Raw genomic sequence first — 16,908 nt, 5'->3', positions numbered from 1 at the left:
TCAGACCATGCCCAATTTAAATATTATTTACCCGATGCACAGAACACAAGAAAGCACATAGTCTGAGGACGCGGAGCATAACTTTTTAAAAGCCCCTTGCCAGGTGTGCATCACCCAGATTTCTGAGCTGCTGCTACATGCACACTCGGCAGTGCTTACAGCACAGTCCTGGCCATGTCTACTCAGAAGTAAGTTCTGTTGAATTCATCAGGTCTTACTCCCAGGTAAGTGGGGTTAGGATTGCAGCATTAAACTTTGTTCTTTACATACAGCATCAGTAAAAATAAGTGTTTTTTTCAGTGGGGGGGATGTGTTTTCTTGGATTAAATAACATCTAAAGTGGGTCACCATTGCTCTGTCCATTTATTCAGCACGGGAGACAAGTGCATCAGAGAGTTGAGCTTTAATCTGGAAGGACAGGAAATTGGATGTCTGTGTGTTTGAGGAGAGAGGGGCGAAGTAATCCACCCCACCTACCACATGCTGCAGAAGTTCAGCTGGATACTGTGTCATTTACCTTGTCTCAGAAATATCCCCTTACCTGATGGTCTGCAGAGACAGACTGGTGCGACTTCTTTTGGTGTTTAGGGTGGTTTAGTGTTAGGATAGCTTGCTGTTGTTTAGGGGTGCTTTAGAGCCCTGCTAGGGATGTGGGTGGCGCTGTGGGTTAACCCACAGAGCCTAGGGCTTGCTGATCAGAAGGTTGGCGGCTCGAAACCCCGCGACGGGGTGAGCTCCCGTTGTTCGGTCCCTGCTCCTACCTACCTAGCAGTTCAAAAGCACGCCAGTGCAAGTAGATAAATAGGTACCGCTCCGGCGGGAAGGTAAACAGTGTTTCCATGCGCTGCTCTGGTTCGCCAGAAGCGGCTTAGTTCTGCTGGCCACATGACCCGGAAGCTGTACGCCGGCTTCCTCGGCCAGTAAAGTGAGATGAGTGTCGCAACCCCAGAGTCGGCCACGACTGGACCTAATGGTCAGGGGTCCCTTTACCTAGAGCCCTGCTAGAGCAAGTTGGAAGGAATTCCCAGGGCGCATATGTCCTCAATTTATTCTGGATAGGTACATAGTTCTGTCCCTGCCCATTCTACTATTTAACACTGAGCAGCATTCATTGTCTTACCCTTTTCAAATCACTCTTTGTCAATAGCCTAGAATAGTTGGTCTATGAAGCAAGCTTACTTAACCGGAAGCCCCATGCTTTGTGGAAGAGGTTTCATGCTCTTAACGTTGCATCTCTGTGTGATTTCATATATAATGCTGCAGTTGAGAGCTCCTTTGGAAATTTGTTGTAAAGGCTGATCCGCTCCCACTCTGAAACACACATACACACCAATGAAAAGGTTGGGTCATGTGGCAAAGACCTCCGTGCAAGAATACAGGGGTTGGCATCCCTCGGCTAGGAGTTTCATGTCCTGCCGGCCTCTGGGAAGCTCACATCTATGATCTATTCAGACACTGTAGGAAGCAGAACGCCAGATTAGACCTTTAGTCTGATCCAGCGGGGCTGCCCTTTTTGAGTTAAGCCTGCTTTAGAGGTCTGTTGCTTGTGGATTTCGAAAAAAGACTCCAGCAAAGTCGCTGATATTGAAGATCACTATTAACCACGCCAAGAATTCCGACTGAAAATGCTCAGAGGCATTGGTTTATGCCGTGGTCCTCTTCAGTGTCTGAGTAATATCTTGTGTTGGGCCTTCAAAAAGTGGCAAGTTTTCATGGTTCACAAAGTGCAAAAGAAGGTACCAGTTCCGAAGTGGATAGGTGAACACAGATGTTTTAGCAAGTGAAAGGAAAATGATTAAGTTTTTAATGTATCAGATGCAGTCTGTGTTCTTGATATCACCTATCCCTGGGGGGTGGGGAGAGGATGCCTTAAAGAAAATTAGTGTGACTTTTGATGATAATGCTTTCAAAGTGTCAAGGTGTACTTATTTACTACACTTACTGTATTTTTCGCTCTATAGGACGCACCCGACCATAAGATGCACCTGGTTTTAGAGGGGGAGAACAAGGAAAAAAATTATCTCCCTCTCTGCACAGCGCCCCTTCAGCGAAGCGGCAGGAGAGACAGAGAGGGAAAGCTGTGCAGCGCCTCTCCAGCAAAGCGAAGTCAGGAGAGCAAGAGGGATCGGTGCGCACCCACCCCTCTCGCTCTCCAGGCTTCAGCGAAAGCAACGCGAAGCCTCCGGAGCGCAACGGGGGCTCCCGCTGCGCTCCGGAGGCTTCGCGTTGCTTTCGCTGAAGCCATGGAGCCTGCATTCGCTCCATAAGACGTACACACATTTCTCCTTAATTTTTGGAGGGGAAAAGTGCATCTTATAGAGCAAAAAATACGGTATCTATCTGCTTTCTTCTGTCATGGAACTGAGGATGCTATGGATAGGGTTTGCCAGGCATTGCCCAAACCTAGACAGTGCCCTCAGTCCAGTGTAAGAAATTAGCCCGGCTCGTTTGTTATTGGCACGGGTCCAATTGTGACCATGTGGAGATCTCTAGATGCCAGGCTGGCAACTGACATCTCCATCTGGTTGGCCCCTGTAGCAAGTAAGCAGGAAGAGCTCATTTACTGCATTTATAAGGAGTCCATGGTTCACAGACTACCCCACCATCTCAGTTAATCCCTACAATGACCCTGTGAGGTAGGTTGAGAAGGTTTGACTTGGCCAAGGTCACCCAGTTAGCTTCATGACTGAGTGGGGATTTGAAACCTGAGCTCTCAGGTCCTACACTGGCTTCCTAGAGTACTTCTGCTTTGGGCCAGCTATATAAATTAAGTAGGTAAATAAATATGGGGAAAGCCGAATGCCAGTTGTAGAAGGATCTGAAATATTTTACTTAAAGTTAGAATTGGTTTTATTCTGGATTGTTTTATTTGATATTTTAATGTGTTGTAAACCACTTTGAGGGTTCCACCCCCAAAATATTCCTTAAAATACAAAGCGCTATAGAAATGAAATGGGGGGGGGGGAATACTTCTAATTGTAAAATAAATAAATAAATGGTGCCTAGACATTCCATTGTGGCGACCGGAACCTAGGTTTAAGGTGTGCCATTTGGTGATTAGTTTATATTTCTGAGTTTCTAACACTCTTTATATTCCTCTTGTTGTGACTGTATAGGCTTGGCAGGTACAATTTGTTAGCTAGGCCAAAAGCTGTACCTACTGAAATTTTGTTTTCTGCACCAGTGTCAAAGGTAGAAAGAATTCCTTCCACCTTCTGTTGCTTCTGTGCTTTTTCTTCCTCATTTATTTCCTCTTTTAAAAACAAAACAAAAACCAAATATACAAGCAGAAAGAGATTGTGGTAGAACCGCTGTTGTGGCTAGGGCTGGGTGATGGTATATCAGTATAGTGTCCAAAACGGGTTTGAAGTCCAAATTGTGACATTGGTTTCATAGTTTTTGACCATGGTGTGTGTGTGCGCGTGTGCTATGCAAAAATCACAATGTGGGGAAAAACATGAAGCCAGCCAATGCCTCTACATAGCTCCATCCTTATTTCTGACATTGTGATATATCAGTATATTGCCATGCTTAACTGGTGATATATCACAAAGCTGAAAACCAGATATCGCCCAGCCTTAGTTGTGACCTACTTTAGATCACATCTTGCCTTCCTTGAATGCTAGTGCACACTTCCAAACGCTAATAGCAGAAGGCTTAGTTTGAGCCTGGTTATGACCCCTTCACAGTGGAAGACAGGAGTGCCTGGTGTGCTCTGGTCCAGGGGGTCACGAAGAGTTGGACATGACTAAACAACAACAACAACAACATGAGCCCTTCAAAGGTGGGGAACCCTGTAACTCTGAAAATAACGTGACAGAAAGCAACCTGGGCCATACCATTTTGGAATGTGTACCTTAAGGCAGTTGATATTGACTTCAGGGGGAAATGGAAGAGTAAACGCTAGGTCCTGCAGCGTAATGTACTGTTGTGGTTGGTGCTTTTGTGCGGCGTGCCTTTGGGCTAGAACGCTGTAGCTTGGATAGTTGCGGGAAATTTTTTTGGCCCAAACTGCACAAGCATTCCAAACCAAGGCAAGCTGTCATTAGGGAAATGACTATAACTAGGCAACTATAAAAGGATGTCATACAGAGGAGGGAGAAAGGTTGTTTTCTGCTGCTCCAGAGAAGCGGACACGGAGCAATGGATCCAAACTACAAGAAAGAAGATTCCACCTAAACATTAGGAAGAACTTCCTGACAGTAAGAGCTGTTTGACAGTGGAATTTGCTGCCAAGGAGTGTGGTGGAGTCTCCTTCTTTGGAGGTCTTTAAGCAGAGGCTTGACAACCATATGTCAGGAGTGCTCTGATGGTGTTTCCTGCTTGGCAGGGGGTTGGACTCGATGGCCCTTGTGGTCTCTTTCAACTCTGTGATTGTATGATTCTATGAACTTGTTCATAAGAATGCTGATTGCAGGGTATTTGGCTAGCACAGCTGATTGTAAAGTGATGCCCGTAGAAAATAACGGCATAGATCTGTCCTCATCCAGCCATCATAGCTCTGAACTGCTGTAGTAAGAAAGGAAATAATCGGAAGGCCTCTAAATTAAGTAGTATTAAGAGACATATCACACTCCTTCCTAAGTAATAAAACACTAGGTTCACCGTGGAGATACTTCCAACAGAGGGAGAAATGCTGGAAGCATGTAGATGTTCTGCGACAAGGGTCGGCAAAATTTTTTAGCGGCGGGCTGGTCCACTGTCCCTCAGACCTTATGGCGGACTGGGGGGGAGGGGAGGGAGCTGGAAGAAGAGGTGAGGGGGGCAAGTACAGTGGTACCTCAGGTTACAGATGCTTCAGGTTACAGACTCTGCTAACCCAGAAATAGTACCTTGGGTTAAGAAGTTTGCTTCAGGATGAGAACAGAAATCGCACGGCAGCAGCGGGAGGCCCCATTAGCTAAAGTGGTATCTCAGGTTAAGAACGGTTTCAGGTTAAGAATGGACCTCCAGAATGAATTAAGTTCTTAACCCTAGGTACCACTGTACCGTATTTTTCCATGTATAAGACTAGGTTTTCCCCCTTTAAAATAATGTCAAAATTAGGGGGCGTCTTATACATGGGAGCATCTTATAGACAGAAAAATATGGTATTCCTCCTCCCCGGCTCCAGCCGCTGTGCTTACCTTCCCAGGGGCTGCCGCCGCTGCTTCTTCTCATGAGTAGGCAGAGTGAGCTCATCCACTCTGCTCTCTGGCCCACAGGGAGCACCAGGGCTGTGGCGGCGACGGAAGGAAGAGGCCGAGTGGCGGCAGCTCTGCCAATCAAACGCCGCACCTGGTTTACCTCAGCGCGGCGCAGGGACGTCTCTGCCAATCAAACGCCACTGAGGTAAACCAGGCGCGGAATTTGATTGGCAGAGCCGCTGCTGCTCGGCCTCTTCCTCCCGTTGCTGAGAGTCTCGGCTTCGCGGCAGGTTCTGGCTTCACGGTGCGGGCTGGATTTAAGACCCAGGTGGGCCTGATCCGGCCCGGGGGCCGTAGTTTGCCGCCCCCTGTTCCACGAGATGTAGGTTTACAACACCTGAATATTTTGTTTGCACGTTCTTGTCATAACTTGCATGTCATCTTCATCAGTCTTGTTTTAAAAAAGGAATTTGAGCTGCTGCTTGTACAGTGGTACCTCAGGTTACATACGCTTCAGGTTATATACTCTTCAGGTTACAGACTCCGCTAACCCAGAAATAGTGCTTCAGCTTAAGAACTTTGCTTCAGGTTGAGAACAGAAATCGTGGCGGCGCGGCAGCAGCAGGAGGCCCCATTAGCTAAAGTGGTGCTTCAGGTTAAGTACAGACCTCCGGAACAAATGAAGTACTTAACCCAAGGTACCACTGTATTTCAGAGTGGGCATGAGGAGCCTATGACCCCCCCAGGTGTTTGGGCACCACACTCCCATCATCCCTGACCATTGGTCATGTTGGCTGGGGCTGATGGGAGTTGTATTCCACAAATGTTCTGAAGGTCACAGTTCCCCATCCCTGCATTAGAGGCCTGCCTCCTGCCTCTTAGCTGTGATTTTCAGGATTTCCTAACACAGCTCATTGGGCCACCCTTCTGGGGGTGTAGAGAGGGACCTCATGAAGCCTAAGGTTGTAACCAGGCCACCCAAACTTGTGGGTCTTGGAGTGGTGTGCGTCACCAAGTGATGCCCATATTTGTTTATTTAAAACCATGTACAGTGGTACCTCGGGTTACACACACTTCAGGTTACATACGCCTCAGGTTACAGACTCCACTAACCCAGAAATAGTACCTTGGGTTAAGAACTTTGCTTCAGGATGAGTACAGACGTCGCGCCGCGGCAGCAGGAGGCCCCATTAGCTAAAGTGGTTAAGAACAGTTTCAGGTTAAGAACGGACCTCCGAAACGAATTAAGCACGTAACCAGAGGTACCACTGTATACCCTGTTTTTTAGCCATGGAAGTGGTTTGAAAGCTGACTCACAAAAAACAGTTAAAAGCAAATTTTGCATAAAATATAGGAGTCTGCAGAACTGCAGCCATCAGAGCAACCAATAAAGTGAAATACTGCTAGAAGCTTGGGTGTTCTTAAAAAAAGAAGAAGTTTTAATTCGGCTTCTAAATAATATTGTATGTCTACTGAGGATTGGGAAGGGCTGTAACTCTAGGGTTGAGTTTCATGCTTTGAATGCAAAAAGTCTTAGGTTCAACCCCTAACATTTCTGTGTAGGACTGGGAAAGATTCCCGCCTGAAATCTCGGGGAGCTGCTACCATTCAGAGTAGCTAAACCATCTTCCGCAGAAACTGCTGCTTGCCTTCTATCACTGTGCCATTGAGAGCGTGCTCACTTATGGCTTATGTGTGTGGTACGGAAGCTGTACTACCCAGGACAGGATGGAGTTGTGCAGGGTTGTTAAGGCAGCAGAGAGCATTGTTGGCTGCCCACTCCCCACCGTAGAGCAGATTTATGCCACAAGGTGCTATAGGAAGGCACTGGACATAGTAAAAGATCCATCGCATCCTGGTCACTGTCTCTTCGAGCTCTTGCCGTCGGGACGGAGATACAGGACGATGAAGACAAGAACGAGCCGTCTTAAGAACAGCTTCTTCTCCAGAGCGATCTCGGCCCTGAATGGGAAGCCCGGACTTTGAAAGTCATCTAATCTCCCTTGCTGTATTATACTGTATTGTTTAATTAGTGTTTTTATGGAGCAGTCAAGTAATTTCGTTGTCCCCGAAGGGGATATTATATTATTAATAAAGATATTATTATTATTATTATTAAGCTGAGCTAGATGGATCAGTGGTCCAATTCAGTGACAACAATTGCATGTTACTTCAAACCATTGTTAAACCATCGCCAGCAAATGGCACAACGAGACTTTCTGACGAATTTCCTTGTGGAACTGGATCTTAAAAGTTTAAAGGGAAAAAAAATGCATAGAATTCAATATCTCCTTGATCCGTTACTATCTGGTTGTGTATATTTAAACAATAATCATTTTATTTATAATAGAAATACTGCAACTTTTCCAAATGCCCAAGAAGAAGATCTTCAAAGTGGCTGCATCCTGCATAGCTCAGTTGGTTAGAGTGTGATGCTGATAACACCAAGGTTGCAGGTTCAATCCCTGTGTGGGACAGCTGCATATTTCTGAATTGCAGGAATATGATTCTAGCATATTTTAACTCTGAGATTCTAGCATGTTCAGACTTTTAAGATCTTTGGAATACGTTTGTCCTCAGGAAAAACAATATATACTCAAGCATATTCATTTAAATATTTTAGGGCGGAATGGGACCTCAATGGTTTATCAAGTGCAATCTCCTGCATGAAGCTAAAATCCTTCCCAAAACTATCAGTTTTGGTAGGTTTGCAAATAGTGCTATAAAACATAGCTGTGTGTACCATTCCTTATCTTGCTGTTTCCAGACAGCTAATCCCTGTAATCCCAGTGTTTCATCCTTTGCTCATCTGTTACCAGATGCTCAGTCCTTGGGGGAAGAAGGTGTTCAGTAACGTAGCCGAAGCTTCATTTAGACCTCTGATGGCTGGCAGTGGGCAGTAATATCACCAATCCAAAAGATTTCAGAAAACGTTATCATTAAAAATGCACATTTGGACAAACTTTTACTTAGCTTTGAGTCTTTATTCTTCCCCCCCCCCCAAAAAAAAAACACACACACAGCAACCCAGAAGGTTTTGAAGGGTTTTTACAATGTCTGCTTCAGTGCAGTGGTACCTTGGTTCTCAAACTTAATCCGTTCTGGAAGTCCGTTCCCAAACCAAAGCATTCTAAAACCAAGGTGCGCTTTGCCATAGAAAGTAATGCAAAATGGATCAATCCGTTCCAGACTTTTAAAAACAACCCCTAAAGCAGCAATTTAACATGAATTTTATTATCTAACGAGACCATTGATCCATAAATGAAAGCAGTAAATTATGTACAGTGGTACCTCGGGTTACATACGCTTCAGGTTACAGACTCCGCTAACCCAGAAGTATTACCTTGGGTTAAGAACTTTGCTTCAGGATGAGAACAGAAATCGTGCGGCAGTGGCCCCATTAGCTAAAAGGTTAAGAATGGTTTCAGGTTAAGAACGGACCTCCGGAACGTATTAAGTACATAACCAGAGGTACCACTGTACTGCAGTCACACAGTCAATCAATCAGTAGCTGAACTGGGTCCACACAATCACAAAAACAAAGAGTCGCAGAAACCAAAACAGACCTCAAAATAAATAGCAAAAATAGACAGACCTCTGCGTAAAACTCAAAACAGAAGTGTGGCACTAAAAAACGGAAGTGTGGCAATCAAATCAGAAGCGTAACACTCCAAACGGAGCACGTTCGACTTCCGAAAAAAGTTTGCAAGCCGGAACACTTACTTCTGGGTTTGCAGTGTTTGAGTTCCAAGTTGTTTGAGTCCCAAGGCGTCTGAGAACCAAGGTACCACTGTATAAGGACAACCTGTGCGTCAGACTGTCACCTAACAGTAGCTATTCTAGCAAGCTACAGAGCAAAGGGGGAGGAGGGAAGCAGGACTCTGCCATCAGTTCTTCTGAAATACCAGCTTCCCAGACTAAGCTGCCTGAACATTTTCCATTCTAGCTGGTCAATATAAAAAACTGAAGCTTCAGAAACAGGTGCCTCCACGCTCTGCCTGCCATTCAATCCCCATCTCTCTCTTTTCAAAATTTTGTGCCGTGTCTAAAAGGTCGTAAGCCTGAGAGCAGGGACTCTCTTGGTTTTCTTTATTGTTCTGTAAGCCTCCCTGGCAAACTCTTTGGCACTAAAAAGCAAGGTAAAAATGCTTAAACAGACAGTGTAGAAAATGGTTGAATTTTGTTCTGTTTGAATTTATCGATCCCTTTTATAAACTGGTGTGTTGCCACCTCCCACCAAAATTATTGTTTTGTGCTTCGATAATGGGTAGACATTTATTGTAAGGTGTTTTCGGCACAGCTCAGTATGGAAAAGAGGCATGCAAATTGGCTAAATCAGTCAATAAAAGCATATTGCTGTTAGCTGAAAAATGTGCGCCATCATTCCTGCAATGGAGACGCTTGGATGCAGGATACAGTGGTACCTCGGGTTACATACGCTGTAGGTTACAGACTCCACTAACCCAGAAATAGTACCTCAGGTTAAGAACTTTGCTTCAGGATGAGAACAGCAATCGTGCTCTGATGGCGCAGCGGCAGCAGCAGGCCCATAGGCTAATGTGGTGCTTCAGGTTAAGAACAGTTTCAGGTTAAGAACGGACCTCCGGAACGAATTAAGTACTTAACCCGAGGTACCACTGTATATGGCTAGCTACAGAAAGCTCTATGCTTAGCCTCCAGCACTTTGTTGGACGAGTGAAAAGTCAGCAGAAACCAACAATAAGTGCCTTCTCTGTCACGAAGTATTGAAGAAATATTTTACTTTTGCTTTTCTGTTTTCCTTTCAAAGAAAGTTAACGTCTTACTAAAGATGTGATTACTTAAAATATTTTGGGAGTATTGGACCTGCTGGATTTGCTTACAGTGGCACTTTGGGTTACAGACGCTTCAGGTTACAGACTCCGCTAACCGAGAAATAGTACCTCAGGTTAAGAACTTCGCTTCAGGATGAGATCAGAAATCGGGCGGCGGCAGCGTGAGGCCCCATTAGCTAAAGTGGTGCTTCAGGTTAAGAACAGTTTCAGGTTAAGAATGGACCTCCGGAACGGATTAAGTTTGTAACCAGAGGTACCACTGTACTGTAACATTTGAGCTCTGGAAATTTCTTTTATCATGCTTGAAGAAGTATTATATTATTTGTTGGTTTGCTATTTGCCGAATTGCTGTTTTTCCTCCTTAACTGGTCAAATTTCAACCTAAGCCCCAAGTTTCCTTTTTCTCCTCATGCCTGTGCCAAATAGGGCAGTCATCAATCCCTGTCAGACAGGAGCAAATACCTTTTTTGGCTTGTTTCAACAGGATATAAAAATAGGCCAACTGTCGGGGGAAGAAGAGGGACCAAAGAATAACGCAGCCGCTGCAAATCCAAATAAGTTGCGGTGTTGGTGCTGGGAAGTGAAGCAGCCACCTTGACAGATGCCTAAACCTTTAGCTTTTAAAAGTTCCCAAATGGGGCAGGTCTAGAGTGGCAAAGGGCAGAGGATGATGATGATGATTTAGTTGATGAACCACATCCTATCAAGCATCTCGTAGCAATTTCACAATACAATAAAGAAATAAAGAACATTACATACATGTTTGTGTCCAGTTTCGCTCCCTAACAATCCATAATCTACAAGTCAATAACAGAACATGGTTTTAAGTCAGACTAGTAGTTGTGGCTTGTTGGGCAGAAACAAGCCACAATCTTGGATTCAGTCATAACGCCAGGTCCCCTGTCCCTGGTCTTTTTCTTGTGCAAGGAGGGAGTAAGGTAAAGGGACCCCTGACCATTAGGTCCAGCCATGGCCCACTCTGGGGTTGCGGCGCTCATCTCGCTTTATTGGCCAGTGGAGCCAGCGTACAGCTTCCGGGTCATGTGGCCAGCATGACTAAGCCGCTTCTGGCGAACCAGAGCAGCGCACGGAAACGCCGTTTACCTTCCCGCTGGAGTGGTACCCATTTATCTACTTGCACTTTGAAGTGCTTTCAAACTGCTAGGTTGGCAGGAGCAGGGACTGAGCAAGGGGAGCTCACCCTGTCGCGGGGATTCGAACTGCCAACCTTCTGATCGGCAAGTCCTAGGCCCACAGCGCCACCCGTGTCCCAAGGAGGGAGTAACGCAAGAGAAATGAGGCTGCGTGTCTTGGCACAGTTTATTGAGCAAAGTTTCTTGGCTTAACTCAGAAATTCACAGGGGTAAAGGCTGTCAGCAGCTACTAGACACAGTGGCTTTGCTCTGCCTCTGTGCTTGGATTCGGATTGCGCCAGTTGTTGGAAACTGCCAGAGGGGAGAATGCTGTTTCACTAAGGACTTGCTTTCCGGGTTCCTGCATGCATCTGGTTGGCCACTGTGAGAACAGGATGCTGGGTTCCAGAAGACTTTCCTGAAGCCATAGACTGTTGTAAAGTCATAGGAAGCTGCTTTAGAATGCTTTGGATTATGGGCCCATTTAGCTCAGCATTGTCAGCATTGACTGACAGCAGCTCTCCAAGGTTTCAGACAGAGAATTTTTCCTAGCCTGACTTGGAGATGCCTGGGATTGAACCTGAGAACTTCAGCATTCAAAGCAGATGTTTTGCCACTGAGCTATGGCTTTTCTGCAAAAGTGTTAGTGCAAATCTGGCCTCCGTCTCCAGCTATAATGCAGCCTTTCTATGAGTGGGACATGCCTTCCCCATTCATAGGGCACTGTTGCATCCAGCCCGATGTTCTGTTTCGGCAAAATGCAAATGCAGAGAGCTGCTATTGTACTGGAATAACAATTATACTGCACTCTGGGTAACTCTCTTGCTGTGTTTCTTCTTTCTCTTCCCCCAACTTCCTGCCACACGCACACAACTCTGATTCCCCTTTGTTTTTAGATTCTAAGCCTCTTGGCGCTATGATCAAACTTGTTTATTCTAAAGTACCATGTGTATAATATGGCACCAATTAAATAAATTGGATTCACATAACTCAAACAAATATCATCCATGTAACTTAATGCTTGGTACAGAGGATCTGTTGGAGGTACTCAGTACCATAAGGTGTGGTCTCTTGTTTGACTTTGTAACCCACTGGGTTCAAAAGATGGAGAAGCTGTGATAAGATCTTCAGATGAACCCCCTTTTGAACAACTGCACAGTGGTACCTTGGGTTACATACGCTTCAGGTTACAGACTCCGCTAACCCAGAAATAGTGCTTCAGGTTAAGAACTTTGCTTGAGGATGAGAACAGAAATTGCTCCGGCGGCGCAGCAGCAGCAGGAGGAGGCTCCATTAGCTAAAGTGGTGCTGCAGGTTAAGAACAATTTCAGGTTAAGTACGGACCTCCGGAATGAATTAAGTACTTAACCCGAGGTACCACTGTACTGTCAATTGGTGCAATATGCTAGGTATAGTTAAAGGAGAGGTATTTGTCTATAGTGCCACCCAGCTTAAGGAGGTTCAACACATGCCAACTTCAGGCCTTCTTCTTTGCCTTTTTTGATCCAACATTTTAAAACTAACTTTACGGCCTCTGCCAGCTTTTCAGTTTCCTAAATCATTGGATTTTCTCAGTGGTTGTGTTGTACACTGTCCCGGAATCCGTTGGAAGTGGTATAGACATCTTAAAAGCATGATTTCCTGTTGCTTTTCTAAAAATAAAAGTGTAACACCTGCCATCAGTCATGTGCTGAAATGATGCCTACTTTCAGAACAAATTTCAAAAGTCACACTCATTGCCAGATCACTGTTTGGCTTGGACTGTGCCGCATCATGGCAGAACATCAGCTGGTGGTTTGGATGGCAGGGAGACATTTGGTATCGAATTCACTTTGTGTACAACCTGGTGCATTGTGGGAAGAGGCTCCCGAGTCATGAGATTTTGTTCCTCTTACTGTTTTTCAGGGAAGCCGATATTTTCAGTTGACATTCATCCAGATGGGACCAAGTTTGCAACTGGAGGGCAAGGTAGGTTCACAGATTATATCCTCGTGAGAAAACTCTGTTTCCAAGTTGATTACTGGTTACCTTGAAAATAAATCATGGATCATGTTTTTTCAATACATGTGGGGCTGATTGCATGATAACCATTGCAAACCATACATATATTTTAAATTGATGCAGAGGTGGAAGGTAAAATTGCATAAGCCATTTCTCGTAATACTGATCTACCCTCCTTTCATGCACGCAGAAGTAACGAACCACAGTTTGTGGCTTAACATTACGTATGAACCAGTAATCTGCTTCATTTCGACCGTGATTGTTAAGCCAAGGTGTGTTCTTGGCTTTTGTTGGCATGAAACAACCCATGATCCTCAGCTTGGATGTAAAAGTGTGCTGTGGTTCATGGTTTGCTGCTCTCGCTTGTGCAATAGGAGAAGCAAAACACGAGAGATCTTTGCATTCGGGCTAAACTATGGTTTAGCATGAGGTCCAAACCATAAATGAGACTTGCTGTAAATCTTTCAACACTCATATTTTCGGTAAAGGTAAAGGGACCCCTGACCATTAGGTCTAGTTGTGACTGACTCTGGGGTTGCGGCGCTCATCTCGCTTTATTGGCCGAGGGAGCCGGCGTACAGCTTCTGGGTCATGTGGCCAGCATAACTGAGCCACTTCTGGCGAACCAGAGCAGCGCACGGAAACGCCGTTTCCCTTCCTGCCAGAGCGGTACCTATTTATCTACTTGCACTTTGACGTGCTTTTGAACTGCTAGGTTGGCAGGAGCAGGGACCGAGCAACGGGAGCTCACCCCGTCGCGGGGATTCGAACCACCGACCTTCTGATCGGCAAGTCCTAGGCTCAGTGGTTTAACCCACAGCGCCACCCACGTCCCTCATATTTTCTGTAGGATGCCCAATATAACATATTGAGACATTTCTTCCTTAAATTACCATACAGTCAGGCTGCCCTTGTTCTGTTGAATAGCGTTCCTGTTGAGATATGACAGGCGGTCACAGTCTGTACTTTCCAGGAACAATGGAAAACGTTGTTGTTCCAACAGGCTTCGTCAGCTGCATAAACGTGTCCTTGCCATGAGTGTGTCTATTTGGCATTGTTTTAGGTTTTTTTAATTGTATCAATTGTGTTTTTGTGTGTGGTGACCGCCTTGAGATTATTGTGTGAAAGGTGACTAATAAATGGATGACAATGATAATTCATTGCTGTTTGACACCAGTTCAGGGCTAGTTCAGATCTTTGGCTCCTGTTGATGCTGTCCTTCACATGGGGAGGAGGGTATTGGAGTACACAAATTAAGATGTGACAGGTCCCCCCCCCCCCGTTCTGTGATTCTTTGCCTCCCCACTTAAAAGAGGTGAAATAGTCACAGATGATATGCAAATGGACATTTCCCTTATCCAGTAGAAATTGAAGGGGATGGCAGCATTTCAATGGGGAGAAAACTAGAGATCCAGTTTCATGCATCACACGGAATGTGGGTACACTGTATACATGTGTTTGTTTGAAAGCGGCGCTTACTTGTTCATTTGTACAGCACAGCTAGCATGTAAGGATACCTACAGACCGTGCACTTGCTGGTGATTACATGTGAATAAATGTTCAGTCCAACTGTTGTGTATAAAGATTGTGTGCTTGTTGAATATGTGTTTGTGTGTGTCTGTGGGCTGTGTAAATCCTGTAAGAAAAGGAAACAGACAACGGAATGTTATTAAAGCACACATTTTAAAATCATGACAAACAACACATGCTTGTTTATACAACTAATATCGTTCAGGTTCTTCTCTCCCAACCATTTCTTTCCCTTGTTAAGTTTTCAAATTAAAAAGTAATAATTTATTATTAGCATCGTTGCTGATGCTATTTTAACTGTCCTTTTCCAGTGCTCGGGGTGACATGGTTTTAAAACTACAGAAATAATTAAAAATCTATAACCTCACCATAGAAAAGAACAGAAACAAAAACTGGCAGCAGTGTATAACTGCTAGATCATCATCACAATACAGCTTTGCCTCATATAGATAGACCTTCTCCACACACAAGTTTCCCCTGCCACAGTGAAGGGCATTTTGTTAGCTTACATTGATCTTGACATTGCTCAGCGTAGTTTAAAATGTGTAATTTAATAACAGTCTATAACTGGTTTCCTTTCTTTGCTTTATTTACATTGGCCGGCTCAACCCCATTTCTGTTAATCAAATCAACAAAGCAAGCAAACCTTGTTGCTGTTTCTGAAGAGTGACATTTGATAATCTGACTAAATCCTCTTGGCCATTTTCCTTTCTTAGGTTATAAGTTTGGATAATCATTCTAGCTATTTGTCTCCATATGATGCTGTTTTGTTGTTTTGATTTCCTCCTAAATTACACAAGCCCTTAAACCCTGTCGATTTTAGCAAATCTGGTGCATTTGTATGCTGTGGGCTGGACTTTTGTTGCTGCGTAGACAATTTAGTGTCTCAGTGCTAAGGGCAAATTAGCTGAATGTATTTTGAATGAGAATGTATGGGATAGCTCAGTTGGTAGAGCATGAGACTCTTAATCTCAGGGTCGTGGGTTTGAGCCCATGTTGGGCAAAAGATTCCTGCTTTTCAGGGGGTTGGAATAGATGAGCCTTGTGTTCCCTTCCAACTCTACAATTCTATGATTCAGCAGTTCTGAATTCTGTGGTTCTATGAAACACCGCTTGGATGCCAAAGAGTTGTAGGCTGTAATCCAGGGGTAAAGGTAAAGGTAAAGGTAAAGGTACCCCTGCCCGTACGGGCCAGTCTTGACAGACTCTAGGGTTGTGCGCCCAACTCACTCAAAGAGGCCAAGGGCCAGCGCTGTCCGAAGACACTTCCGGGTCACGTGGCCAGCGTGACATCGCTGCTCTGGCGAGCCAGCGCAGCACACGGAAACGCCGTTTACCTTCCCGCTAGTAAGCGGTCCCTATTTATCTACTTGCACCTGAGAGTGCTTTCGAACTGCTAGGTTGACAGGCGCTGGGACCGAACAGCGGGAGCGCACCCCACCGCGGGGGTTCGAACCGCCGACCTTTCGATCGGCAAGCCCTAGGCACTGAGGCTTTAACCCACAGCGCCACCCGCGTCCCTTTTAATCCAGGGGTGCCCAGACTTTTTTCAAAGAGGGCCAGATTTGATGAACATGCGTGATGGCCCACCAAAGTTGTTGAGCTTTTTTTTAGGATTTCACCCCTATTAAATCGACCGGCGGGCCAGATTAGGACTTTGCACATGCCTGCTGTAATCCTATATAGTTTTACTTGGAAATAAGCCCCATTGGACTCAGTGGTGCTTCCGGCCAGTGGCCTTCAACCAGTCAAGACTTGAGACCCACCTCTGACTTCCAAGCTGCAACATAGGACCCATCTGATTTATAGCTGGTAGCCTTATAGCAATCCGTATGATTGAACCCCAAAATGGCAATTCACAGAGCAATAGACATAGTGTTTCTTCTGTATCACTACTGAATGAAAACGAATCCTGCAGTGTGGCAAGAGAAAGGCGTGAGTATGCAGTTGCCCATAAATAGGCATTTTATTTTTTAAATGGCTCCTGCCTTCCTCCTTCTACATTGCAGCACTCGTGGAAATTGATAAAATGAGCATTTTGGCCGGCGAATGCGTCCTGGTCCAGATAAGCATGTAGTGCTCCTTTGGTCTGCTCAGCCGAAGCTGGAATGCAACATGGCAGCAACAGCTTTGCTGTGGACCACCTGGTGTGGCCTTGTGACCCATCTCTGGGTCCCAACCCAGGCTGAAGACCTATGTCCTGAGCAGATTTGTTGTGTGTTCTATCCAAAGCAGCAAGTGCAAGTATTTACTCTTGTGCAATGGAATTTACCCCTCCCACCCTCTTGTTACCCCTCCCCCCCA

General features: G+C 45.2%; 1 protein-coding gene across 2 annotated transcripts in view; it reads left to right on the top strand.

Annotated features, from left to right (window-relative positions):
- The window catches only part of HIRA (histone cell cycle regulator), a 378,609-nt gene that overhangs the window by 317,977 nt on the left and 43,724 nt on the right, over positions 1 to 16,908 (top strand). The window contains exon 2 of one of the 2 annotated variants that reach the window (XM_083418183.1): positions 12,801 to 13,041. In XM_083418183.1, the coding sequence (XP_083274309.1) occupies positions 12,948 to 13,041 (94 nt within the window). In that variant the 5' untranslated portion in view covers positions 12,801 to 12,947. The remainder of the gene's footprint in view (positions 1 to 12,800; positions 13,042 to 16,908) is intronic. The other variant, XM_083418182.1, reaches the window with a different exon arrangement.

This window comes from Podarcis tiliguerta (assembly GCF_965153285.1).
Source record: "Podarcis tiliguerta genome assembly, chromosome: 16".
NCBI classification, from domain to species: domain Eukaryota; kingdom Metazoa; phylum Chordata; class Lepidosauria; order Squamata; family Lacertidae; genus Podarcis; species Podarcis tiliguerta.
This window is presented reverse-complemented; position numbering and strand designations above follow the sequence as displayed.